Source organism: Dipteris shenzhenensis, chromosome 32, assembly GCF_047967505.1.
Source record: "Dipteris shenzhenensis isolate YYH24624 ecotype China chromosome 32, Dip_SZ_1.0, whole genome shotgun sequence".
Taxonomy (NCBI): Eukaryota; Viridiplantae; Streptophyta; class Polypodiopsida; order Gleicheniales; family Dipteridaceae; genus Dipteris; species Dipteris shenzhenensis.
Window position 1 is genome coordinate 37,444,337 of NC_141627.1, and position 26,568 is coordinate 37,470,904.

Consider the following 26,568-nt stretch of genomic DNA (forward strand, 5'->3'; position numbering starts at 1 on the left):
AGATGATGTTGTGCTGCGGTTGTCTTTACCCAATGAGTATGGTAAAGATAGCGGCAGTGATAAATGGATCGAGCTTGTTGTTGATCTTTTCCTTGTAATCCACGAACATCGTAGATTGCTTGCTTAGTTTTTAAGAAGCCAGTGTCAATCATTTCTTCGAACAAACACACATAATGCCCTTGAAGAGATATGGCTCTTTGAAAGAGGTGACTTGTTGTTTGAGCATCTATTTGTTGATTTGCATTAAAGCTGAGGTTGGGGGCAAATGGTCATCAATGGTCAGGGACACCTCCAGGATTACTGCTAAGGCTTAACTATATTTTGCACTTTCCTTGAGTGTTTTGTCATAACTGCCTTGCATAATTGATGCATTGCTATAAATAAAGACCGAATCTTATCAAACGTATTTCAAGTTAGACTGAATTTTATAGTGGGGTAGGCAATATTTGTTGTTTAATCTGTGGGGTAGGCAATATTTGTTGCTAGATTAAACATATTATAGCTAGAAGCACCATTGTTGAGGCATACATAGGAGGACGACCTCTCAAGTCAAATCATCATTCTATACAAAGGACAAGAAAGAAGGGGGAGTTGGGGTTTTCCACATAAAGATAGTTGGACGGGAACTACTCAAGCTACCTGGATTGTCAACACCATTCTCAACCAAATAAAACATTGGGTCCCTTTTGCTTTTATGTAATTACAATCTCGTTAAACTTATATGTGGAAAAGATTTCTTGTACTCTCTTCACAATCTTATCTACAGCCATATTGTTCCAAAGTTAGCCCCTGGACGGGGCTTCCAAAAGGAAAGGTTATCCTATATTTTTTGCACTGTATATGTATAGCCATGCTATTACAAAGTATATGCCGATGTAGTAGTCTTAGAAAGGAAAGAATACCTTGTATTGTTTGTTGTAGAGTTTAATCCAAAGACACGCTATTCCAAATCCATGACGTTTTTTGCAAAGTGTAATCCAAGTTAATACCCCTACTCACATCAATGTGGTCTACATTTATAACATAAAAGCCAACATGGTTTGGTGAGGTTCCCTTCATGGAAAAGATTCTATCTACTTCTCCATAATTGAGATGGATCAACTTAACAATGATGAAGTAAACCATGCTTCACATTATCAAAGAAGGTACTATAGGTTTGGGGTTGATTGTGGAACAAATTAAGGCTTAATTGGAAAATATGGCTAGAGAGTAGAAGAGAGTTCACACTGATAACAATGGACATATAGATTTTATCCTCAAAAGTAAAGATTTATGGACAGACAAAGACTTATCAAGAGTGGTTCAAAACTTCACTATCATAAGGCATTAAATTGGCTCATTCTAGTTCTTTACTTCTCATCCCTACCCCTAAGAGTAACAGTACCGAGTTCACACACACACAGACACACACACACTTACTATCCCTTCCTTCAAATTTCCCTAATTTTTTCTTTTTTCTTATTTTTAGTCCTTTTTTATCCCTCTTCATTTTCCTTAAAAGTGTTTTGAAAAATTTCTACCCTATTCTTTCCTAATTTCTCCTTTAAAATCCCGTGAAAACTTTCCCACTTTTTCCTATACCTCGTCCTCGATTTTCCTTTTCGTAAGTTTCCTAATTTATTTCTAAATTTTCCTATTTTTTATCTAATTTTCTTAACATTTTCCCCTAATTATCTCCCTATCTTGTCCCTAAATTTTTTTCCCCCTTTTTATCTCCCTAACACCCCCCTTATTTCCTATTTTTTCCTTATTGTTTATTACTTTAACTTTTTCCTAATTTTCCTTGTTATTTTAGCCCAATTTCTAAACACCCCCCCCCAACCCCACCCAACCCCCTCCCTCACCCCCCCCCCCCCTCTCTCTCTCTCTCTCTCTCCCTCGCTATTCCTCTCTCCAAAACCCTCTCTATCTCTTTCTACACTTTCTACCTCCTTATCTATTCATTCCTAAACTCCTTTTACAAAACCCTTTAATTAAAAAAAGCCCCTAACCCTATTTACTACCTAAATTGCTCGCTAACCTAATGCTCTATGTCCCTGACCCTTTATTATCCCGACCCTTGGCCTATGAAAACTATCCTAGTACTTACTACCCCCATTCTAAACTCCTCTACCACTGCCTCACCACTAAGTATGTTGCCCCCTACTTCTATCACCGCACAACCTCTACTGTTACGCTTCTGACTCGCGGCGGTCAGAACCTCCCCCAACTACGTTAATCCTCTGCCCACACCCACTCTGCCCCAAAAAAGTCTACCCCTTCACTGAGCTCCAAAGTCTCCCTGGTTTCCCTGTTGCCTCCTTTTACTCTGCTCTAGCCGTCTACTCATCTTAAATGTGCCTTCTCGTGCCCTCTTTTCCACTTGGTTGACGTGAAGGACATCCGTGTGATATTCCTCCTGCATGTCTCTCCCCGCTCGGACCTCACCTACGCTCATTGGACTCATAGGTCCTCTCACTCTACCCCCCTTTTTTCCATGTGTTCTTTTTTCCATGTTTTCTTTTCCCTGTTTTAATTCTTTATTCCCCCTCATTTTTGTCTTTATTTAACTCTCGATCCCCCCAACACTTCCCCCCCCCCCCCCACCTTCCTTTAATCCTTTTTAAAGGTCTAATTATCCCCTCTCTTTAAATTTTAATTCCCCCCCCCCTTCCCTTACATTTTATTAAGATTTAATTGCCCCCCTTTTTTCTTTATGTTTTTCAAGTGTTTAGAATCCCCCAAATTTTTTCTCCCTTTGTTAACATTAAAATGCCTTCCCCCCCTTCTTTTTCTCATTATTTTAAATTTAAATTTCTTTCTTTGAATTACTTTCTTTCTTTAAAGTTCTTTCTTTAAACTCCTTTCTTTAAACTCCTTTTTTCTTTATTTTTCTTAAATTCCCTCTTTAAATTCATTAAATTAATTCTTCTTAGAGCTATAAATCCTTTTTCCTCTTCCTTTTTTATATCTTTTTTCGCCTCTTAAATTCCTCTTTCCCCTTATAATTACATTCCTAGTCCATTATTCTTTATCATTGCTCTTTCTCATTGAAAAAGTTTCCTCCACATTAAAATTTAAGTGCATAAATTCTCATTTAACTTCGCCCTTTCTTCTCTCCAAAATTTTGTTTAGTTTTCCCTCTATTTAACCCAATATCTCTTGCTTCTTACAAATAAACCCCCCTCTTCTTATTCATTGTAGCTTTATAAGTTTGTTATTAAGCATTAAATTTATTGTGACCTCGATAACAAGGGAGGGTTGTTTATGACACCTGTCTTCCCAACTAACGCTTAAGTGGGTTCTCACCGTGTTTTTCTTGTTGGATGGTGGTAGGTAGGTAGACTCCCCTCTTAAATAAAAGTGATGCTACCAACGACTTATCAAAGCTTCACTGCTCACATTTTCTCCTTTAGAAAAAATTGTTCATCCTTTAATGATGCTACTTTGTTTTTTGTGATGTTTATTGCAAAGTTTATCTATTAAACAATTCTCTTTCCTACTCCAAATTTATCTACTCTTCACTATGGAAAGGGGTGTTGTAAATGCCCACTACACACACACACACAGACAGAAAAGAAAGAAACAAAAATGTATTAATGTCTGTGGGAGGCCTCATGAGCCTATGGGATAGAGTGCACAAAAAAGGAAAACTCATACAAGCCTCAAGGGGCTGGAGCAAAGGGCACGCTAGGGCCCTTGCTGAGTACTAATCTATGCTAGCAAAATTCTAATCAATAGTCAACCAAATGTCAACTAAATCAAATCAATCTATCAAGTACAAACTCAATCAGGTCAAAAATCTCAGAAACTAGGACTCAGAAGTTAAAGCGTGATGCAGTGATGGCTCTTTGGTGAGCCGCGAAGATATCTCATATCTATGTCTATTAGGTTGTCTCATATTGTGGTGGGGGACGTTGTCTCCTTGATCTTTGAACTCTCTGGTCTATGTCCAGAGTGACCCCTCATCTCTATTGGTCCCCTCTGAGGAACACTATGATAGGTTGGACCTCAATAGAATGTGATCCGGGTACTCTCTATCTTGTGCGTTGTCTCTGCCTCCCTCTCTCGTCAGCACTATATTGGCTCTCTTCACTGATCCAGGCTGTCCTCGTGTTAGCTAGCTCCTCCTCTTCCACTCCACTATGCGTTGGGGCTAACTCAAATGTGAAGAAGTCTATGACATGTCGATGTGCCTGGTCAACCTCTATGTCATGTGGTCTATGACCCTCTTGCTGCTCTCTAATCTATCGTTCACAGTATTGTCTCCCAATGCCTATACATCTCCATCAAATAAAGCCCAATTTAGACATTGTCATGGAAATGGGTCAATCGTGATATCAGACCAAAGCTAGTCCCCTCCAAGTAGAAACAATGGTAGTGCCCTCGGATCTTATAGTAAGCTAGGCACACACAAAGAAAGTGCTTCTCTATGTCAACTACCCCTAGCATACATAGCATGTAGATCCGTTGCTCTCTGAGTATACGTATGGCTTTCCCTGCCTCAATCCTTAGTGGATGGAATGAAACCTACATCTATCCAATAGCAATCCTCGGTGCATGTGAGACTCCTCTATCCTTGAGATACCGAGGTCTAATGATGAATTCCTACTCTGATACTTTCAAGAAGTGGTCAGGATAAAACTCGGCCTTTGGGGGGAGCTCTTGCCTCCCCCCTCCCCTCCCCAAAGTCCAAGATATATGGAGCTGCTAATGGTATGATATGGTTGATCTCATCTTGAGGGAGCAAATCAAGAGGTGCATCCATGTTGTACTGAAAGGGGGGAAGCTTGTCCATCTAGATACTATCTCTGGCATCACATCCCTGGAAAGTGCAACATACAGAGCAGTCAGTCGCACTAGCGTATCGAAAAGCAAGCCCTTCATCGACAGATCTTGGAAGTGCACCTGGAAGCACTGCCACTCTAGTCAAGCCAAAGATTTACGCCCCCGAGAGAGAAAGAGAGAGAGAGAGAGAGAGAGAGAGCCCTTTAGCAACCAAACGGGCCTTGTACCTAGGCACATCATCACCTATGACCTTCATCTTGCAGACCCATTTACATGGCAATGCTTTCTTTCCATGTGGCAAAGAAACCAAGTCCCAAGTCTTATTCTTCATAATTGAACTCATGTCTGATTGCATAGCATACTCCCACTTGCATTGATCCTCGCGCATCATAGCCTCTTTGTAGCAAGAAGGCTCCCCGCAATCAGTAAGCATCACATAGTCTACCCCTAGAACAAACCTATCAGGCAGTCTAAACACTCTAGATGATCTTCTCAAGGGCATTTTAGCTTGCTGTCCCACCTGCATATCAGCCACATTTGGCTCATCATTTCCACCAATAGATGATCCATCATCTACCCTTGATTGTATACCTGTGGGAGTACTTGGTGGTACCATTTCTTGCACATTTGGTGCATGGACAGCTTGTTGTATATCAACATATGCAAGTGGATTCACGTCCTGGAAAGTGATTCTCCTCATTTCCACATCCCTCATGGGTGACTTATGCATCTTCTTCTAATTGAAGGCTACATCATGGCTGCATATCATCGTCTTTGCTTCTGGATCCCAGAGACGATAGCCCATCTCTCCACTTTCACCATAACCCAAAAAGATGCATTTCCTAGACTTAGGATCTAGCTTCTTTCAAAGCTCTTTTGGCACATGTGCATATGCCTCACACCCAAATATACGCAAATGAGAGTAAGAGGGCTTCTTGCCACTCCATGCCTCTTCAGGAATACCACCATCCAAACTCTTACTAGGTGATCTATTGATCACATGCACTGTAGTCTTCATTGCCTCAGCCCAAAAACCACCAGAAAGACTTGCATTGGAAAGCATGCATTGCAATCTTTCTTGAATGGTACGGTTCATCTTTTCTGCAACAAGATTTTGCTTTGGAGTACGAGGGGATGTGAGCTCCCTGTTAATCCCACGTGTATCACATAAATGCTGAAAGTCATGAGAGAGATACTCTCCACCATTGTCAATCCGTAGGCATTTAAGCGTTCTACCTGACTGATTCTCAACCAAGGCCAGCCATTTTTGAAATACCTAGAACACATCATTCTTCTGAGCTATAGCATAAGCCCACACTTTCCTAGTTGCATCATCAATGAATGTCACATAGGCATGGGACCACATACGTCTGAATGCACCAAATCAAGCTTTCCAAACTCTATCTTTCCCCTTCTTTTATGGGCTGATTTAGTCTGCTTCTCACAAAATTCAAAATCAAAGAAACTCAAATGCGGTACATAACCCAAATGGCATAAGAGTTTCATCCCATTTTGGCTCACATGGCCCAAGTGGCAATGCCATAAAGAAGTGCTTGGCTACTCGGTTATTGCAACAACATGATCAAACACCCTTGATACATGTAAGGGATACAAAGTCCCACACTTAGCACCCCTGGCCAAAAGCATAGAGCCCTTCTGAATTTTCCAACTCCTAGAACCAAAGATGGTTTGAAAACCAGCATCATCTAGCTGACCCCTTGAAATGAGACTCTTGGTCAGCTTAGGCACATATCTCACATTTTTCAAAATAAATGCAAACCCATTCGCAAAAGAAAACTTTATGTCACCTACTCCCACTATGTCACATGCATAGTCATTTCCAAGATGCACAAAACCTGTCTTTCCATTGTCATAAGTGGAGAACCATTCCCTATGGGGAGTAACATTAAATGAAGCACCACAATCCAAAATCTAATCCTAGGAATATGCATCATCTGAAGTGGTAAGTAACTTTGCAAATAAACTAGACATGAAGAGAATGTCATTGTCACTATCATGTGTGACTGCATTGATCTCCTCGATCTTCACTTTTCCTTTGTCCTCCCTTGGACTCTCTTCCTTCTGATTTGCACCCCAATTTGCATTCTTTTTCTTATCCTTTTGCTCTCTTTTAAGCTTGTAGCAATCCTTTTTCATGTGGCCCTTCTTGCCACAATAGTGACACTCAATGTTCCATGCCCTGGACTTGCTACGGGACTTCCCTCTTTCTTGAAACTTCCCCTTGGACTATGATCTACCCCTTTGCACATTTAAGGCTGCATCCTGCTTGTTGCCTTCCATTGACTTCCGTTTGATCTCCTCGGCCAACAAGCTACCAACCACATCATCAAAGTTCAATACTCCACCAGGTGCAGACTTACTGATAGCAGTACAGAAAGTATTCCATGAGGATGGTAATGAGCATAAGAGAAATATTGCCCTTATTTTTGCATCGAAATTCAGCTTTTGAGCTTGAAGCTAATTGAAAATGATATTAAATTCATTCAAGTGCAAAGCTATGGATACTCCCTCCTTCATGTGTAGCTCAAATAATCTCTTCATGAGGTAGACTTTGTTTGAGACAGTCTCTTTCTCATATGTAGCACACAACTTTTTCCATAAAGCTTTCGTAGTCTTTTCAGTGACTACTGTGAAATAAACTATCTCCCCAAGATGAAGTCTAATGGTAGACTTTGCCAATGCATCCAACTCATTCCATTCATCTATGGACATAGCTGCAAGCTTAGTTGCAATCCCTTGCAAGGGTTTTATCTGCTTCTACATCCCTTATCTGTTCTTTCCACAAAGAAAAGTTTGTCCCATCAAACTTTTTAATGCTGGAAAAACTCCTTTTCAAACATGGAAGAGGATGCCATGATGCAAATAAAGCAAAATCCCAAATGCAAGTGCCTGCAAGAGAGAATCACACCAAATACCAAGTTCACCCAAATGTGTATGCCACAATAGAGTGAAATATCACCAAATCTCAAAGCTCAAAGCATCAAACGATACAAGTGACTCATGTGCATGTACTATGCATCCATATGAGCAAATCTAGCCCAAAAGAAAATGCCAACTGCAATGGTAATCCAAAATGCCAATAAGTGCTAAATGGATCAAGCATAAACACCATCCATGGACATATGCATCAATGATATCTCATCCAAGAGAGCATAACACTATTAGTGCATCAACTGCAATGTGTTAAAGCTGTCCCTCAGCATAAAATAGCATCCATGTGCAAAGCGTCCATAAAAATAGCATCCCACAAGGCAATATGGGCCTATTAACGCATCCAATAAGGATCGCATTGCATCCAAATGGCCTATAAATCATATGCACACCGCAAATGAGCGCACACGGCTCAAACTGCAACTAGAGTGATATGCATAAGGTATGCTCAAGAAATCATGGTCCCACAACAATGATCACTACTGAAAATAGAACGTGAGATGCCTCAAAACATGGGCGCCATTGCATAATCGGACTCAGCAAGACAATCTACAAATATCTCTCTTTTGCTGGAACTCCAAAATCCCAACCGATGAAAGAGAAATGGGAATCAACATTTATCCACTGCCATGTGGCATAAATCTAAGGTTTCAAAACCTTAGAATGAAAAATGTATAATAGAGAGATGAAATCAAATACACAGAGATCTATAACTCTGAAAATACTCCACCAAATCGTGCAAGAACTGACAGGTGGGGGTTTTTAGGCATTCGGAACGCAATGGGATAGACGGTTTTGGAAACTGTGATCCCAATCACTGGGTCTAACACATGGACTGAAAAACGTTTTTGGAAATTGAACTGTTTGTAAACTCCACCGGAGTGCGAATAATGAGCAACATAGAAGTTTTAGGACCTCCTGAGTCCACCGGAACTGACAGATCTACAAATGGTTGCTCCAAACTTGAGTTCTAACACCCGGGTAGAAAAACGTTGAAATTGACACAGTGAGTCAGAAATCCAACGAAATGATCCCAAATTTAAGAATGAAGGTGTTTCCAAGCTTCTGAAGTGAAATGGACACCAAAAGCAGGTAATGGTTGCTTTTACAAGTCAATATGGAGTCTCTGTCATCGAACGGAACAGGGAAATCCTTTAAAAATGACTTTTTCTTTGAAAACACTTAACAGGCTCTCAAAACCACTTCCCAAAACCAAAGTGACTTTTTCAAAGGTTTCTTCAAGGTCTCTGCGCACTCGGATGCAAGTAAAATCACCCACAAAGCTTCCCACAGAGCTTCTCCTTCCTCCCACAGAGCTGCTGAGCTTCCAGGCATTCACGCATGCTCAGCTAGATCACTTGGGCTCTGATACCAGTTGAGAGTGCTCTCAACGGAAGCAGAACGGAAGAGGGAGAGAGAAAACAGAGAGCCACACAAGTTTTTGGTGGGTGCAGAACACCCTAATCTTCTTTTTCATTCATTTATATATGTGTTTTAGTATTGTACATAACCGGGGTAAAGGCACAGTGACCTTTAACCCTCACAATAGGATTAGGGTTCATCAAGGGTGGGTAAGGGGCAAGTATGGGCAACAACAATGGGGTGATCGCATTGCCGATAGTTGATAGAATCAGGGAGGGAAATGGGGAAGCTTCTATGAGGGGGACGGGTTGGATATCAAATGTGGTGAAAGGAGGGAGAGGTTTGTGCCAAGGAAGGGGGCCCCGACACTATGAGAAAGTGTTGTCGAGCGGAGGGAAGGGTGACCAAAAGGGATGAAGATGTGAAAGGAGTGAGCAAAAGGGGAGAGGTATGGGTCAAGACAGCAAGGGAATAGCAACGAACATGGAGAAAAAGATGGAATGGCGAGGAGGGAGAGGATAGGTGACAGGGATAGTAGGGGGAGGGTAAGGATGAAGGAAAGGGAGAAGTGCAAGGGATAGGAATGGAGTAACATCAAGGAAAGGAAGAAGTGCATGGGATAGGAAGGGAGTAACATCAAGGAGGGGGAGGAGCGAGGGGGGCAAGTTGAGCAGGGGGTGAGAAAGGAGGCATGGTGGGGAGGAGAATGGAATTGAGAGGGAAGACGTTGTAGGATAGCAAGGGGTATGGGAAGGAACATGGGAGGACTGGGGATGATGATGATGTCAAGGGGTGATATTTGGCAAGGTAGAGGATAGGGAGAGTGATTCGGGCAAGGTGACGAGGCCCACTGATTGGGCAGTAGCATGGGGGGGAGGATTGAGGAGAGGGGAGGCGAATTTAGGGGGAGAGGCATCCTAAGAGAGAGGTGGGGGGCAATGTATGAGAGGGGATGAGGAAACATAGGAAGGAGAGGGAGAGGTGTGGGGGAAAATAGGGGAAGCATAGGGTGGAGGAGTGTGTGGGAAGAAAAGAGAGGGAAATATGGGTGGGACGTGGAGAGTTAACAAGGGGGAAGGGAAAGGGAGGTGGAAGAGAGAAGTGGAGATAGAGAGGGGAGGGGAAGAGAGAAAGGGCAAAGAGAGAGAGGGGAGGGGAAGAGAGAAGGGGGAAAGATGGGGAAGGTGTAACCAAGGGGGAAGGGAGAGGGAAGGAGGATGAGACAAGAGGGGAAAGAGAGGAGAAGGAGGAAAATATAGAGAAGATTGGAGACAAAGGAGAAGAGGGAGGGGGAAGAGAGGGTGAGGGGGAAGGGGATTTGGAGATGTGCTTGTTTTTGTTGAGGTTTATGCCAACTTTAGCTCCCATCTTTTGAACCTCTGGTCAATTCCAAGTCGAATGATATTTGCCTTATTTAAGGCAAAGCTTTTCTTGCTTAGCTTTTTCATGATCCTCTTTGCATGTTACCTGTCATGTTAATGTTATATATCTAAGTCTATCATCTCCATCGAGCTTGGAACGGGGTCTTTGAGTTTCTTGGGTTGTGCCTCAGAAACTCCCTTTTTAAAATTTTCCTTTCTTTTTAAATTAAGAAATTTACAGAACCTTGGAACAAAGGTAGTTTGATCCATGGTTCCACTTTTAGACCTTCCTCTCATGCCATCGTTCATATGGTCATACATGCTATCTTCTTTAAAGGTCTTTGGATAATTTATTATCATCTCCACCTTGCCATTGTCTTTTAAATGTCTCATAAAACCCCTTATTCTTTGAAACTTATCAATTCCTTTTAGCCAAAAACTATGTCTCTATTATCTAGTATAGATTCATTTTGGAATGCTTTCAAAACTTAAGCTAATACTTTGAGATCTTGTCAACCTTTCCAAGTTCATCTACCATTATATGCTTTATTACCCGTGGAAAGCTTGGCTTTTACAACTTGATTTTGAAGAGGTGTATTTCCAAGTCCATGGAAATATTGCCATCTTTGTAAGATTATTTCTTTCTTTTGCTTCCCCATTATAAATTGGTGGTTTTAGGTTTCTCTAAGTCCAAAGGTAGGTGCTTTAAGCTGACATGGAGGAGTTGGTGATATAACTTTAGGAGATATAAATTGAGAATACAAGAACTTTGATACTACTTCAGTGAGAGTTTTTAGTGATAATTAATTGAATCTAAAACTAGAAAAATATTTTGTTAATATAGAAACTAGAAACTTGTACTCTTATAAAGAGTATGGTTCTCTAGTTTTCTATAGTTGAGTTATGAGTACGGTTTTCTACAAATAAGGAATTCCACAATTGCCACCATAATATCAACCTCCAAACCTATGGATTCCTTGTTGGTATCTTCTTAACAATTGCTTCTCCTTTCCTCTCTCTTTTCTCACTTTTCGTGGTTGGACTTTCTTGCTCCAAACTTGTCATGGTATGACTTTTTTTTTAGAAGTACATAGAGCAAAAGCTTTATTTAGAAAGGAAAATGTAGTATCTACTCTAATGTTATTTGCTGAAGTTCTTGGAATTAAAATTTGGATTTGAATTGATTCCCTTGTGATATACAAACTTGTCTCTCAATGTTGCTTTGTGAAGTCAATCTTCTCTGAATTCAAATTTGGATTTGAATCAATTCCCTTTTGATATACAAACTTGTCTCTCAATGTTGCTCTCTGTAGTCAATCTTCTCGATCCTAGTCCCTTTTGATATACAAACTTGTCTCTCAATGTTGCTCTCTCAAGTCAATCTTCCTGATCCTAGTCTCCAAAGTCGGTCCTTTTGATCCCGATATGCTCTTTGATTTGGAACATAAAAGGTTGGGATAAAGTAGATATTTATTTTTGCAAAGGAAATGGAGAGGGACAAAAAGTAATTTATGACTTGGCTTTTCTATTATTCTGAAGAATCAACACGAATATTGATCACGGACCAAACATGGACAATGAATGATCCCCAAGTGGATCATCAGCCACCAAGTTGCTCATATTCATCAAATTATTACAACTTGTTAGCCTTCCCATCTCTCAGCATGCAAACAGAATAACAATGGAATGTGACCTTAACATTCCAAAATTTGGCATTATTCTATGCTCCATCCGAACCATCATGCCTTGTTACCAATGAGATGGCTATAATAGACTAGGGCTTTCATTTTTTGATTAGCCTAGCACATGTTCCACACAACACTCTTGTATTTTGTTGATTCTTCCCTTGTCTTGTCAGACTCCCCTTATCTTTCCCCTCACGACTAGCCTCTTTTAGTACGATGTAGAACCATCCCCTAAACCCCAATGCTTGCCATTTGGGGCTTCACATTAGTGTCATGTGTCATTTAAGGATATTCCCTTAATAGGCACTTATTTGCACCCCATATTATTGCCTAGGCCTAGGATTGCCCCTAGACCCTAAACACTTTAATACTGTGACATTGCATCATTAAATGGTCAAGTCCATTAATGTCCCATTCTTGCAAACACTCTCAAGCCCTCATGGTTCGTGGTCTCACTATTACAATTGACATAACATTTCTAGCTTAGATTTAGTTTCGGATACAAAATCCAAGTTCTAATTGTGCCCATTATGGGTTTGTGATATAATGATAATTGATTCTAGATTTAGGTTTCGGATGTATCATCACAATTATAGGTTCTAGAGGCCTCATATATTGGATATGTTATTCTCAAATTTTAACCATTTATTCTAGATTTTGGACCTGTGATTTTGATTTGCCTTATTTAGTATTCGAGTTTTAGTTATAGAGTCCATATACTTATAGATGGATCCTATATTTTTATCCCAGTTGTTCCCTGTTCCAAGTTGAGATATCCTTGATTTCTAGTATAGTGGCCCTTGGTTCTGGTGCTAGATCTAGTTTTGCATGCTTTGGTTCTCGAGACCACATGTTTTAGGTTTTGGAGCCCACTATTATGGGTAATTAGTTAGATTGCTCCAAAATCTTGAACCTAGATTTGTGGCCCACTTAGCATCAGGCATACGCGTGAACGGATGCATTAGAAAGCCAAAGGTGTTAATGACATCAAAAAATCGAGGAAGAGCTTGTACGATTCGAATCACATTGGCAACATACGAAGAAAGGGGTACTACTTACGTTTGTTATTAAATTCATAGTAGATTTTGTACGAGTGCTATGGATTTTGGAGCATCTTCCCTAGAGAACCAAGAAATCACACATGGAGGTGTTATCATTTTGAGCTACTCTTCACCTATAGTCTCCATAGAAATCAACGCATAAATGATGAACACCTTTTTTTATCCTCAATTGATAGTCCTTAGATTGAAATTATCAGTGTACTTAGCAGTTTCGTTTGCGTGCTTTTGGCTATGGGAGTTTCATTCGTGTGCTTTACTTTGTGAAATCATTATAGTTTTTTACACTAGAATCTGGAGGGATGTTCTTGTTCCTAGGTAAAGCGAGGGGAAACATGCATTATGTGTCTACCCACATTAAGCTATATTGTTCTAACATACGGTCTATTTGGATGGTAGCAGGTAAGTGAACCTTGATCTGGGAGCTTGGACCACCAGACAGATTTGACACTTATTTACTCATTTTTTGTAACCCTACTAGGGTTTAGTTATAATAATACATTTGAAGTTAAACTTCATTTAAGTTCTTCAAGTATTTATTCTCCATATCTAAATTATTTTTAGTTAATGTTGTTACACTATTTTATGATTGAATCGATTGTATGGTTCATTTATTGATGGGATTATTAAATCTAAACAGACACATTGATCTCCCAATGTCGGGGTAGTACTATACAATCGGTTTTCAATTTCGTTATGGCTACTCTTTCCTTTGATTTCTAACTATTGGTTTCTTGTGCAAAAACACTCGATCCAACCTCTTGTGAATTTGGAGTACACAACTACTTATAAAAACACTTTTCACACTTATCAGACTTATCCGTTTCTACTGTATAGAAGTCACTTAGCATTCTATTCGGCTGGGAGTAAGTTCCACATGGTGGGCTTATTCCCCACCATGTGGTCTTACCCTCTGGGTTGGGGGTAAGCCACACACACACACACACACTTCCTATCCCTTTCCCCCTTTACTTTCACTTTTCCCTATTTTCCCTTCCCCCCCACCCCCCTCTCCCCATATTCACTTAACATTTTCCTAATATTTCTCCTAATTTTTTTGCTAACCTCCTTTCCCTAACTTCATTTTATTTTCCTAAATTCTCTTAAAATTTCCCCATTTCTTTAGATTTTTTCCTAAATGTTCCTTTTCCCTACCCATCTCTCCTCTTCTTCCTAATTCCCCCCAATAAAACCTCTCGCTTCCCAACTTCTCCCCGCTACTATCCTAAATTGTCCTTTAAATTTTTACTATTTTAATTAACTCGATATTCCTAAATCTTCCTTAGCTTTTTTCCAAAAATAATTTTCCTATTTGTCCTCTAATTTACCCTATTTTACCGTGCTTTCCCTATTTCCCCTTATTTCCCCCTATTTTACCTTCTTTCCCCTATTTTCCATCACCCTTGTTTTTGTCACTAATAATCTTTTTTCTCTTCCTATTACAATTATCCCTAAATTTCACAAATTTTTTTGCTCCGCCCTTTTTTCAAAAACTTCTGTGTTTACATTATTTTCCCCTCATAGTTAGATTTATAAACTCCTTACTTTATTCTTCTTTACTTCTTGTTAATCTATGGTACCTTAATTTTCATTATTTTCTTTAATTTTTTAATCTATGGTCCCTTATAAGACTCCTTACTTTATGTTTTCCCTCTCTCTCCTCCGCTCCTTTTTAATTTTTTATTTTCTCTTTTACTTTCTTAGCCCAGTTAATCATCTCTATTTTTTTCTTCCTCTTAGCTTACATTTATTTGGATTATTAACTCCTTTTTTAAAAACCTCTTCACACATTTATTTAGATTATTACCTCCTTTTTTTAAAACCTCTTCACACCGCCCCTCTTCATAAAATTCCTTTTAATTAAACCCTTTTCCCCCCCTTCATTTCTATCAATTTGTTTAAAAAATTCCCCCCTTCTTTTCTTGACTAAGATTCATTATTTTTGCTCCTTAACCTTAAGACTGATCATGCTAACCTTTTTCCCCATTATTTCTATTAATTTGCAGAGAGAGAGAGAGAGAGAGAGAGAGAGAGAGAGAGAGAGAGAGAGATTCTCCATCCCTCTATATTTTATTAGCACTCCTCCCTTTCTCCACATTGTGGCCATGGTAATTTGTAGTCCATATGTTTGCAAAAGGAAAAATAGAGCTTTATTGGCTATGAATTATACTGATAACTTTATTTCCACATTGTAATTTGTCTCATTGTAACATGTCTTTTCAAATAAGATTATTCCTTTGGGTGATTCCTTTTCTACTTTGAGACTTTCCAATTTAGGGTAGCTACTATGAATTAGTAACATGGGGCACCATCCAATACCCTCAAGTGAATGCAATAGTTTTTGTATAGGGGAAAAAAAAGCTAGACAAGATGAGAGTAAATAGGAAGGTCTGAAATCTTGATAGGGAGGGAGGTTTGGACAACTTGGAGGGACACAAGAGGAAGGGAGAAGCAAAGCAAAGTAAAGGAGAGTCCCACCCCCACTCACATGGCCAACTAGGTGGGGTGCATCCGCCTGCGCTCGATGTTGATAGGTAGGAGAGGGGTTGCTGATGGAATTGAATGCAGGCAATCAGTTCAGGTGGGCGAGTAGAGATGGAAGTAAAATAACGGGTGAGATGAGAGTAAATAGGAAGGCACGAAATATTTGATAGGGAGGAAAGTAGAAGTGAACGAAAGCAAAGGAGTGACACCCCCCCAAGCTCTCCCCCCTCCCCCCCCTCGCTATCCTCCCGCCCCTCTGCCCACCCCCCTTGCATAACATAACCTTTGGCCCCACCCCCCCTTCGACATGGCCAACTATGAGGGGCACATCTGCTTATGGCTTACGTTGACAAGTAGCGAGAAGGTGTCCCAACATGGGCAGGCAGCTGAGGTGGGCGAATGCCCAATCATCTTAGGTGGGGTTGTTTCCCGCACAGTTTCGTGAGGAGGTTTTCCGACAGGGCAGGCAGTTGAGGTGCCCAATTACGGGAGGTGGGGTTAAGAAGAGAGAGATTGATAAACAAAGAGATTGATGAGGGAAGGGGGTTAAGAAGGGACGGGATGGGATTAAAATAAGGTTAAGGCATGGTTTAGAGTGCAAAGCTTTTCTTCATCTTAGCTGTCATTTGAATAGTTGCATTTTGACAGAAGACTGCTCTTCTTCCACACAAGACCATGGCTTCCCTTTCGCCATAGCTCTCCATTTCTCCTCGATCCCTCCTCCTCCTCATCATCTGTTTTTGCCTTCCCTCGTCCCTCCTCCCTTCCTTGCATTGCTTTCTCCCTTCCATTTCCTCACTCTTTCTCTCCCTTCCTCAGTCATAGATTCCGATCTCGTCCTCCATGGCCCTCTCTGGTATGAGAGGCTTGTCCGTCTTCATCAGTGACATCCGCAATTGCCAGAACAAAGAGCAGGAGCGCGTCCGCGTCGACAAAGAGCTCGCTAACATCCGCACGCGATTTAAAAATGAGAAGGTCAGCTTGTTTTCCTCCAATCCCACTAAGTGCATTTTATCCAATCGGTGATGCGTTTTGACGTTTCCGTGGGAGGGCGCTGCCTCGTAGATATCGGATCCCGAGGCCGGACTTAAGCAGGCAATTCGGATTTTATATTTTGGATCGCATTTTGTAAACGTGCCCATTCAGGGCAAAGGATGCAAAATTGTGCTATCTTCTGTCCACGAAACTGTGTGTTCTAAAGCAGAGGATGAACCAAAGACAAAGTTGGGACAAACCTAAAAGATGGTCGAATTTCAGAGTATAGACTTCGAGTTTGCAGTTCTTCTGCTGATTGAATTTGCTGAAGAACACTTTTGGTTCGTTGAAACACGAGTCACAAGCAGGCAGGCTTGAAAACCTTCGAGTGCTTTAGATCGAGACAATCCCATTCTATTTGGCAGCGAAGCTTTCGTTTTCCGAAAGAAAAGTTGTTCTGATTAAGTTGTCGGGTGATATTATCTGGACGTATGAATACAGTGACTATAACTGTATGAGCGTTCGTTTACCTTGTTGAAGAAAAAGGCTGTTTAGGCGGAAGATTTGGATCTTTCTTCGTGTTAGAAATCACTGAAGATTTTGAGTTCCAAAAACCTCTCGATGGGCGTAGTGTAGTACCAAATGTTAAGCTGAAAAGAATTATCTATTAATGCTTGAAAAACCAACCATACAAATCAGCCATCCGTGTGGAGCTGATAGTAAAAGAAAACAAAAGGAAAAAACTGGCTTTCAACCAGCCTGTTTCCAGAGAACCCAGCTCACTGCCTTAGGGAGTCGGTGAAACAAGGGCCAACAACAGTCAATTGTAAATTAAAGAGATCTATTGTACATCTTTCTATTGCGAGGAACTAAAACAATGACTGTCACCCTCAGAATCATTGTAGCCTGAATTCTGGTCTGTCTTTATATCAAGCTTTAGAGAGGCCTTCAAATTCATGCTGGCACCAGCAGGCCCAAGGCAACTCCAATTGAGGGTGCGGCCTCAGAAACCCTGGTGGACACCCCGTGTGATCCTATACCAGTAAGCTCGAGCCCAAGGGAGCCTGAGGAGCCCTGCAAGAAAGACCGAGAGAGCTTTGGGTAAGGCAGCACCAGGTAGTGAGGAGGACTCTGCCACATCAGATGCCACCCAAGAGGTTGGAGCTTGTTCTGTCCCAAGCTACCAGCACAGACAAGCAAGCTAATTAAAGTCAAACTTTGGCGAATAGCCACATCCCACAGTTTTACTCAGGGTGTAATAATTGAGATTCTTTGCACCCTGAGTAAAACAGCTGTAAGATTGTCCAACCGATTCCCGGGAATAGATTAGAGACACCGTCCTCCTACGGTTTCACCAAGAAGTCAACAAGGAAGATGCGAGAACAAAACTCAATAGTCCATAGCAATAGAAGCTGCAGTCAATCCAAGACTTTGTGCTGCAATGCGAGTGCTCATCAATCCAAATGACAAGATTATGAGGACTTGGGTTCTGAGTGGCACATTGAAGGATCTTTAGTCGGTGGAGATCCTGTACCCCAACCGAACCTATGATGAACTGCCTAATAGAGCCATTGCTTTGGACAATGGCAATGTGACCAACACGAAGGCTAAAACTTGTGACCAAGGTGTTGCAGTTGCCTACTTCAGTCTTCAAGCACAATGTGACCGCCTATTTCACCCAAGAAACTGCTCAGCATGGCAAGGGTACTTCATCAGTCACGGTCTTGCTGAAGAGGTAAGACCTCACTATCGCTTTCTGTCAGAGTACATTGAAATGAAGGAGAGTGTGGGGAACAGCCTTGATGATTCATCGCAAAGATACCTTAGTATCAGAGGGCAATTCTGTTGATTGAGCTTCCATCTTCTAGCATCAACCTAAGGATGGTGCCAATGGGCAAACCCACGGCAAACTGGGTGCACATCTATGCTCCGAAAAAAACTGGTAGGGCAATTAGTCCTTTGGCTTGTTGCTCCACTCCCATCGGCTTTCGAGCATACCTCAGCTATACAACCCTTGGATTTTGTTGACAGAGAAGAATCAACATTCTAGTGTAGTGCCATTGCTCGAGATCGAACCTGCCACTAAGCAGCACCAACGATCAGCATCAACACCGAGGATTCCAATGAGCAAGGTGCTAGCAAGTTCCTCAGGTGCAAGCATGGCTTCCATTCCCTCACCCTCACCTCCCCAACAAACAGACCAACTAGGCATTGCCTCAGCTCTAATAGGTGATAACTTGGCACCCGTGGCCAAACCCAAGATGGTCTCACCTGAAGCAGGTCCAGCTCCCCTCTCTTAGTCAAATCAACTGGTAGCCATGCAGGCCGTTGTCGATGTTTAAGGCGACGACTCATTTGGCATCTTGTTAGAGATCATTTTTTTCTTCCAGGTTGGCACATCCCCAATTAGATGCAGGAAGTGTGGGCTGACTTGTCCGTTAATGCGTCAAAAGCTGTCAACATCCTGCATTGTGTCACGACCAATTGGGTTCCCACACAAGTAGTTCGCTTCAATGACATCTGAGTTGAGCGTTGAGAGTCTAATGTTGAGCTCAAGCTCAACGAGCTAATTACTGAATTGACAAACCTTCGCTTGGAATGGAAAGTCTTTCAAGAACAACCTTCCAGTTGTGACGCCAGATAATAATCGAGGCCGAAGTTGCCAAATACTGAGGACATTGCAAGGTGCAAAACAAACAAATCAAACAACTTGAAGTTGAAGCCGCAACATGCTCGCCACCCCATGATGTGACCGCCCCCATTGAAGAATGCACCTTAGTGTGAACACTACTCAAGGCACTCCAAGTGGAATGGGCATACAAATTCGAGATGCTGGCTGAGTTACAAACTTGGTTAAGATAATTCCTTTGCATCCCAGACAAGCACCCTCGGAAGCCACCTTGCCTCAGTGACGTTGACGACCCCGATGCTGCTGTAGGGAACTCGCAAGGCCCATGATCCAGTTAGGAGCACGTCTCTAAGAGCTGTATCAACTCACGCTAGCTAGAGCTCCATTGGTAAACCAAGGGGCTGATGTAAGTTGACTTGACAAAAAAGGAGCCTTCTACCCACCATGAGAATCACATCAGCATCTTTGGTACATATGAGCCCGAGCTTTAGCCCAAGCAATCGAATCACCAAGGACCGAACAGCTCCAACAGATGAAGTAGAGCCTCAAGGAATCATGTTGGCTCAACCACTTCTTAGCATCAAGGTTTATGAGTACTTGTAGGCCCAACCCCTTCCAAAAGAGTGTTGAGACATTTGGAGGCCATTCTAGAAAAGAAGAGCATCCTTATCAGGCCTGTGCATCTGGAGCTAGCACCCACGAATCAATAACATTACATAGATGGAGATACAGGTGATCCCAAATGAGGTCATCCCCCTCACCTTCTTGCTTGTCTCCATTAGCCTTTACGACAAGTAGGCACACAGACAAAAGATTGGCCTAGCAAGAGCACATCAAAGCTAAGGAGGCAAGGAAACACTTTCGAGCTAAGATAGAGACCTTACCCAAGGCAAGCAAAGCCACATCGCTAGAGTACTTCTTCCAAGTGTTGACGCACCTCAAGAAGTTACTTATTGAGAGCAGGTCCATGTGGATCCACTGTGTTTGATAACCAAGAAAGAGTGCTACCTCGAAGAGCAGCTCGATGAACTCCGTGACCTAGCCAAGAACGAGGCCTATCAAGTACCCTTGTTTTGACCTTGATTGAGATAGGTAGGTACAACTGAAGTCGGGATCATTCTTCACGACGTGGTGCATGTCATTGAGCAATACAAGGAAGAGTGGCTCTATGTGTACCTCCCAAGACCCAACATGCTCACCCAAGCATGTTGTCGACCCATAGCTTTGGTAGTTGGACGGCCACACCCAACCAAGGACCCCTTTCATGGATACCAAGATTGCTACCACCGAGTTGCTCGATGGACTCTGCGGCCCGAGCCAAGGAGGAAGCCTATCAAGGTACCGCGACTCATTCGAGTTGCGATCTTGACTGAGGCCACAACATCACATCCTCTGAGCCTCTCCTTGGCCGGCATTCCACTATGAAATTCGGTGCCAGTAGATCTAGAGCACACCCCAAAGCTTCGGACCGTTAAGGACACTATTTAGGCTAAGTCTGGGAAAAAATGTCAACCCCTCAAAATCCACATGTAAAGAGGAGTGCACATGACCATCTGGGTCTCAATTGCTTTGATTTGGAGTCTGGACACCATGGCAGCAATCAAGCGAGGAGAATGTCTTGAATCTGCCATGGGGAAGCTTGAAATCCGAGACCCAGGTACAAATATAGAAGCCCACACCCGGATGTGGTGGACTCTCTTGAGAAGAGGACAATGCACAGGTTCACAAGTGCACATGCTTGAATGCTTTGTCCAGAGCAGCGAGCTCAGACTATCGTGCAGACTAAGAGGTTTGTTTGTAATTCTCTACACTGGCTGTTCATCGCCTGCATAATGGAATGATAATTCACAACTCAATAGTACTCTTTCTCTCTCGTTCCTGGTGAGTTGCATCGAATGTCTTTGGATACCACATACTTGCTCATTAGAGTTTGGTCGACAGCTTTCTCTTTCAACACATAATTATAAGTACTTATGAAAATTGCATTTTAGCTGAAATGTTTCTTAAATGTATGTGGTGGTGGAATGTTTCTAAAATAAGTTCTCGAATTTGTTTCCATTTCAAGCTCACATGTCTTAAGGGGACTCTTTTTCAAGCACCAAGCAGACTCATGTATAACTACTTGAATTAAACCTTTCTAAGCACTGTTGCTTAGGATATGTTGTTGGAAGAGACTAAAATGAAACAACGAAATATTCCTGTCTTCACAAGCATATATTGGATGAAAAGAATGCAGGGCGGGCTACTTCTTGGTTAGCCATCTCTTTAACTTTCAGTCTTCATGAATCATCATCAGCAAATTTTCTATTCACTACCGGAGTTCTACAAAAATCTCGCACAAAGACTCTTTTATAAAAGGATGCTCATGCATGTGGGTGTGTGGATATGTATACATGTGTGAGAGCATATGTTTCAATGGCTTCAATGAAGATGTCATAGCTGGTCCTTGCTATGGGTTAGTGGAGTTGATGCTTGTCAATCTTGTAGGGGACAATTTTGGAGTGATGCTTTTCAATCTTGTAGGGGACCATTTTAAGTTTGAAACCACATGTTTGTTGGAAAACCGAGCTATACTTGTCTATAGCACACATCAAAGCTAAAACACCATGTAGATAAACCAATTCGTTGTGATCACAAACTAAGAACACAAGACATCTACTATGGAAGATATGCCACTGTACAGAAAGTAGTGCATGTGCGGAAGCATACAGAAGAGAGAGAGAGATATTGACACGGAAATAAGGCAATAGTAATTGTGTATTTTGGTAAACAATCCTCAACCTAAGGTAGACAAGAGAGAAGAGATGCTCCAAGTGACACCAAGTGATAGGGGAGGAGGGCCCTATTATAGGGTAATAAACTGGCCGACCTGGGAGCTATACTAGCTGACTCAAAGGTTAGTCAATTGACCTTGGTACCCAAGCTGCCTGTTTGTCCCTATTTGGCTGCTCCAATCTGGCCCTATGTCAATGGAAAAACACCTCAGATCCAGTCGGAATCAGTCCCAAACGAATCAGAAATCCTACTTTTTTCTGGAAGGACAGACCCACAAATAAGCACTCTCTCACTACACATGAGATGCCATAAACTCGAACACTCTCTTTGTAGCTCATGGTGTACAAATGATCTGAAGAAGCAAGCTGATGAAGATGCAATCATGGACCCTCCAGCACTGCGAATACTGGATTCACTTTGGAGAGACCACCTAATAGCTTGGATCCTCAAAGCAGAATGCCACCTCGAATAGCAAATGAGATTTCCTTGGCTTTGATTTTGCATACTAGTCTGCACTGAGTTCCAAGTGAAGATTGATGAGCTGTGGAACAGACCATGCCCAATATCCCCTGGTGAACACATCACGTCCAGGAACCTTGAACAACGAACCCCGGAACACACAATGTCCATAGTCTCTTGAACGCAAGCAATGAACTTTGAACATATCTGGTCCATAGCTGCATAGCTTTACCTCTGCCAGCGTCTCCCCTTAATATTAGAAGGCCGGTGCAGTTTGGTGTTCCTCGGCAATAATTGCTGCCTTGGAAGCACCTGATTGGTCAAAAGTCGAATTTGTGACATGTTTTGGCCTTTAGATTTTCACTTGGACTGACAATGTTTGGCCAGATGCCCTCTCTTCCCACATGAATAGCACCTGCTCTGTCCTTTGTAATGTACTGTCAAAAGAGCTTCAATACCACCAGGGGTGACCCTCAGCGTTCCCTGAGACGGGAGAACCGACTCCTCTTCTAAGAGAAGGAAGTATAGGTCATCAAAGTCCAGCTGACTTGTCGTGACCCGGCACCTCAGAGCTCGGGAAACCATTGTACTCTAGTGGAAGCTTTGTAGGATAAGGGCTGCCAACTGAAGCGAGGATAGGCAACACCCATTGCTAGAAGCTGGTCATGGATGACCTTAGCCTTCATTAAGACCGGCTGCATGGCATGGGGGACTCGAGACTATATAGCTGTCCATGCAAAGTGATAGCTCGCATGGCAGAGTCCCTCACATAGAGATCTTTTCAGTGTAGACCATACGTCAAAAGCACTAGTCAACGCTTGTACTGTCGGAGAGTTCTCCTTGGTAATGGTGTGTACCAACGCAAAATGTGCCTTGGAGTCCCGGTCCTCCTTCCAATTTTGTAGCGCCTCTTGGAGAGTATCCTCCAGGGCAGCATCCAGTATCCTTGACTTCCGAGCTTGTCCTCCTTACTCGTACATGGGTGTCCCATGGAACTTCTCCAAGCTTACACACCTCTGGTGAACCTTGGAAACAAACAGCCTTCTGGACGGAGAAGAAGAAGAGGCATAAAGAACAGAACCTAGAGGAGGCGGCTGGAAAAGGAGGGGCAGGGAAAGGAGGGAAGGCTTCTCCTCTTGCTGTCCGTGCCTTCAGCCTCTCTCAGTTACGCCTTCAGCCCCAAGGTTGATTAATCTCCTCCGATAGCTGCTGTGGTCCCGAACAGTCGACCTCTTCCAGCAGCTAACTCTGTCAGCCCCAACTGGATCTTTACGTGATCTTGTTCAAGGCACAGGCAATGGTTTCATCTATGTGCGATACAGTAATGGTGGGTCGCATTTGGGGCGAAACAATACCTGGCGTCAGTCTGAAAATGCCCAGGATCTGTCCACTGCTCTCTGCAACGTGATCCAGCAGTAGCTTGCTTTTCCATCTGCCTCAAATCGCCTTTCTCAGGCTCTTCAATCGCTGAATTGCCTTATCTATGTCACACAGCCCGTCCTGCATGAGCTCCGTGCTCTCCCGGTCCTCTTGACTTCGACATCTGATACCATGTGAAAGTACTGCATGCCAGGAAGCATACAGAACAGAGAGAGAGAAATTGACACAGAAGTAAGGCAATAGTAACTGTTTATTCTGGTAAATAATCCTCAGCCCGAGGTAGACAAGAGAGAAGAGATGCTCCAAGTGATATCAAGTGATAGGGGAGGAGGGCCCTATTAGTAGGGCAGTAAACTGGCCGACACAGGGGCTATACCAGCTGACTCAGGGTCGGTCAACTGACCCTGGCCAGGTCGGTTGGCCCGACCCAGGTCAGCCAACCTGGGTGACCCTGCCAGGTTAACCCGACCAGGGTTTACCAACCCAGGCAGCTGTTTGGCCCTGTTTGGCCGCTCCAGTCTGGCCCCATGTCATGGGAAAAATACCTCAGATCCAGCCGGAATCAGTCCCCAAACGAATCAGGAATCCTACTTCTGTCTGGCGTGCACACCCACAAATAAGCGCTCTCTCAGTGCACATGAGATGACATAAACTCTCACATGTATCTCATATCAAGACATGCGCACACACAAGAATTGCATATCTGGGAGAGAGAACACTCAGATATACAGCCCGGTAGATCTCATAAATAGAAATAGAAATCTGTACAAAATGAGCTCCAAAAGTGGATGAACACCTGCAGCAAACTTTGCTGAGGTAAGGTACCACCATGAGCCTTGTATGCTGCATCCTCTGTAGAGGATCTACTCCGAACTGCCCTGTGCCTCCTGTCAGCTTCAGTAGCTTGCTCGAGGGTGAGCTCTTCAGCCTGCTCCCTCCTGCATACTTGTGCTTTCCTTCCTGCTGAACTAAGTACCAAGGACTGACCCAGATGGATGAGGGACTGCTCCTGACCAAGGGGCTCAAGTGTTCCCCCCAGAGTGCCGGCTGGCCAGTCTGTAAAATCAGACAATAGGGTCTGCCAACCTACTCTATAAATGAGCCTGACGTGCTGCTCCCTTTTTATGGCCTCTATAAGGCCCCCTGTTGGTGCCTTGTGCTGGCTGTATGCCAACCCATCAGCCCGTTACCTGGGCCTGTACCAGGGCCTATGCAGCCCTCCACAGCAGCCCACATGGCTGCAGCTCTGCCAGCCTTGTGTGTGTCCAGGGTGGCCTCATTTACTGCCCTAAAATAACAAGAAGAAGGATTATGTTTGCTGCCCACGTGGCAGCCTCTCTTAATTCCCCTAAATAGCCCATGTGGCACAATCTACACTCAACGATGAACATGCTGTAGGTCCCAAGCCCAATTGAACTCCTCATTCTGGGGCTAACAGATGGGACTTTAACCCTTATATTACGACAACTTAGTTATGCTTTAAAAAGGGATTTTCTCAGAGCATTCTATCAAACCCATCCTTAAAAAAGGAAAGGGGGGGGGGGATGGATCCAAACAATGCCTCATGATTATGTCATGGATATTGTGGTACTTAAGAGACATATGAATAACATTGCAGGGACAGTGGGACAAAGGGCATGGGGAAGGGAAGTTTCCTCCACAAGTACTTTACGCGGGACCACATTTTTACTCTTGGAGCGATTATTTTGGAGGATAAGGCAAAGCTTCACAAGGTAGATTGTTGTTTTGTGAGAGCTTAGAAAGGCATTTGAGTCTTTCACATGGTGCATTGTGATTGCCTGATTAGGAGATTAGGAGTTACATTTGTAGGGAGACTATCTAACATGGTTGTTAGACATGTTAAGAGTCAAGACATGGCACATTAGACACCCTTCAGACTTGAGTGTCTTAAGTGTAAGACACATTATACATATCTTTTCTCTTAAATTACAAATCATCTATTAAAAATATATAAAACTATACAAATATATAGATTTTATATATAAATTACAATATGCAATGTACATAGTACATACAACCAACTAGTATATGAATAATGAATTGATTCGAAAGCGTAAAACTTTACATTAAGTTTGACAACATTTGTGAGCTACAGCCCTACAAACATATAAACGTTGAAGGTTCACATGTTTAGAGGTTAAAGTTTAGGCATTAACATTAAACGCATCCTGATAAGTACTAGCAAGAGAGCAACTGCCAAGGAGTACTAACAATGTGACAATGTCTATGTAGAATATAGACTCTAGACAAACCTAGAAGTGAGTAATGAGAGCATATGAGTTCTTAAGAGTCAAAAGGTAGGCCAAGTGCTGAGTCCTAGCATTCATAGCCATGTATAAAGGAAATCTCTAAGCCATATCATATTATAGTATCTAGGGATTGCCAAAAACAAAGCAACTTTTAAAAAATCAAAAAAAGAAAAAAGAGAAAAAGAAGAGAAAAGAGAAAAGAGAAAAAAGAGAAAGGTGTCTAAAGTGTCTTACCTAAAAGACATAAGTGTCTAACCAACCATGCTACTCTAATAGCGGTTGCACTCTATGAGAGTCTCAGGGGTGGTGTGTAGAACAAAAGGACGAGTGGAGGAGATCATTAGCACCATAGGGTTCAAGCAAGGTCATCTTTTGTCACCAACCCCGTTTGGTGTTCACTTTGATGGGTTG

At 42.4% G+C, this 26,568-nt stretch overlaps 1 protein-coding gene across 1 annotated transcript in view; it reads left to right on the forward strand.

The window, feature by feature from the left end:
• Positions 1-16,288: 16,288 nt before the first annotated feature.
• The window catches only part of LOC147880698 (AP-2 complex subunit alpha-1-like), a 41,405-nt gene continuing 31,125 nt past the window's right edge, over positions 16,289-26,568 (forward strand). The window contains exon 1 of the mRNA XM_087370500.1: positions 16,289-16,644. Coding sequence (XP_087226626.1) covers positions 16,513-16,644 — 132 coding nt within the window. The 5' untranslated portion in view covers positions 16,289-16,512. The remainder of the gene's footprint in view (positions 16,645-26,568) is intronic.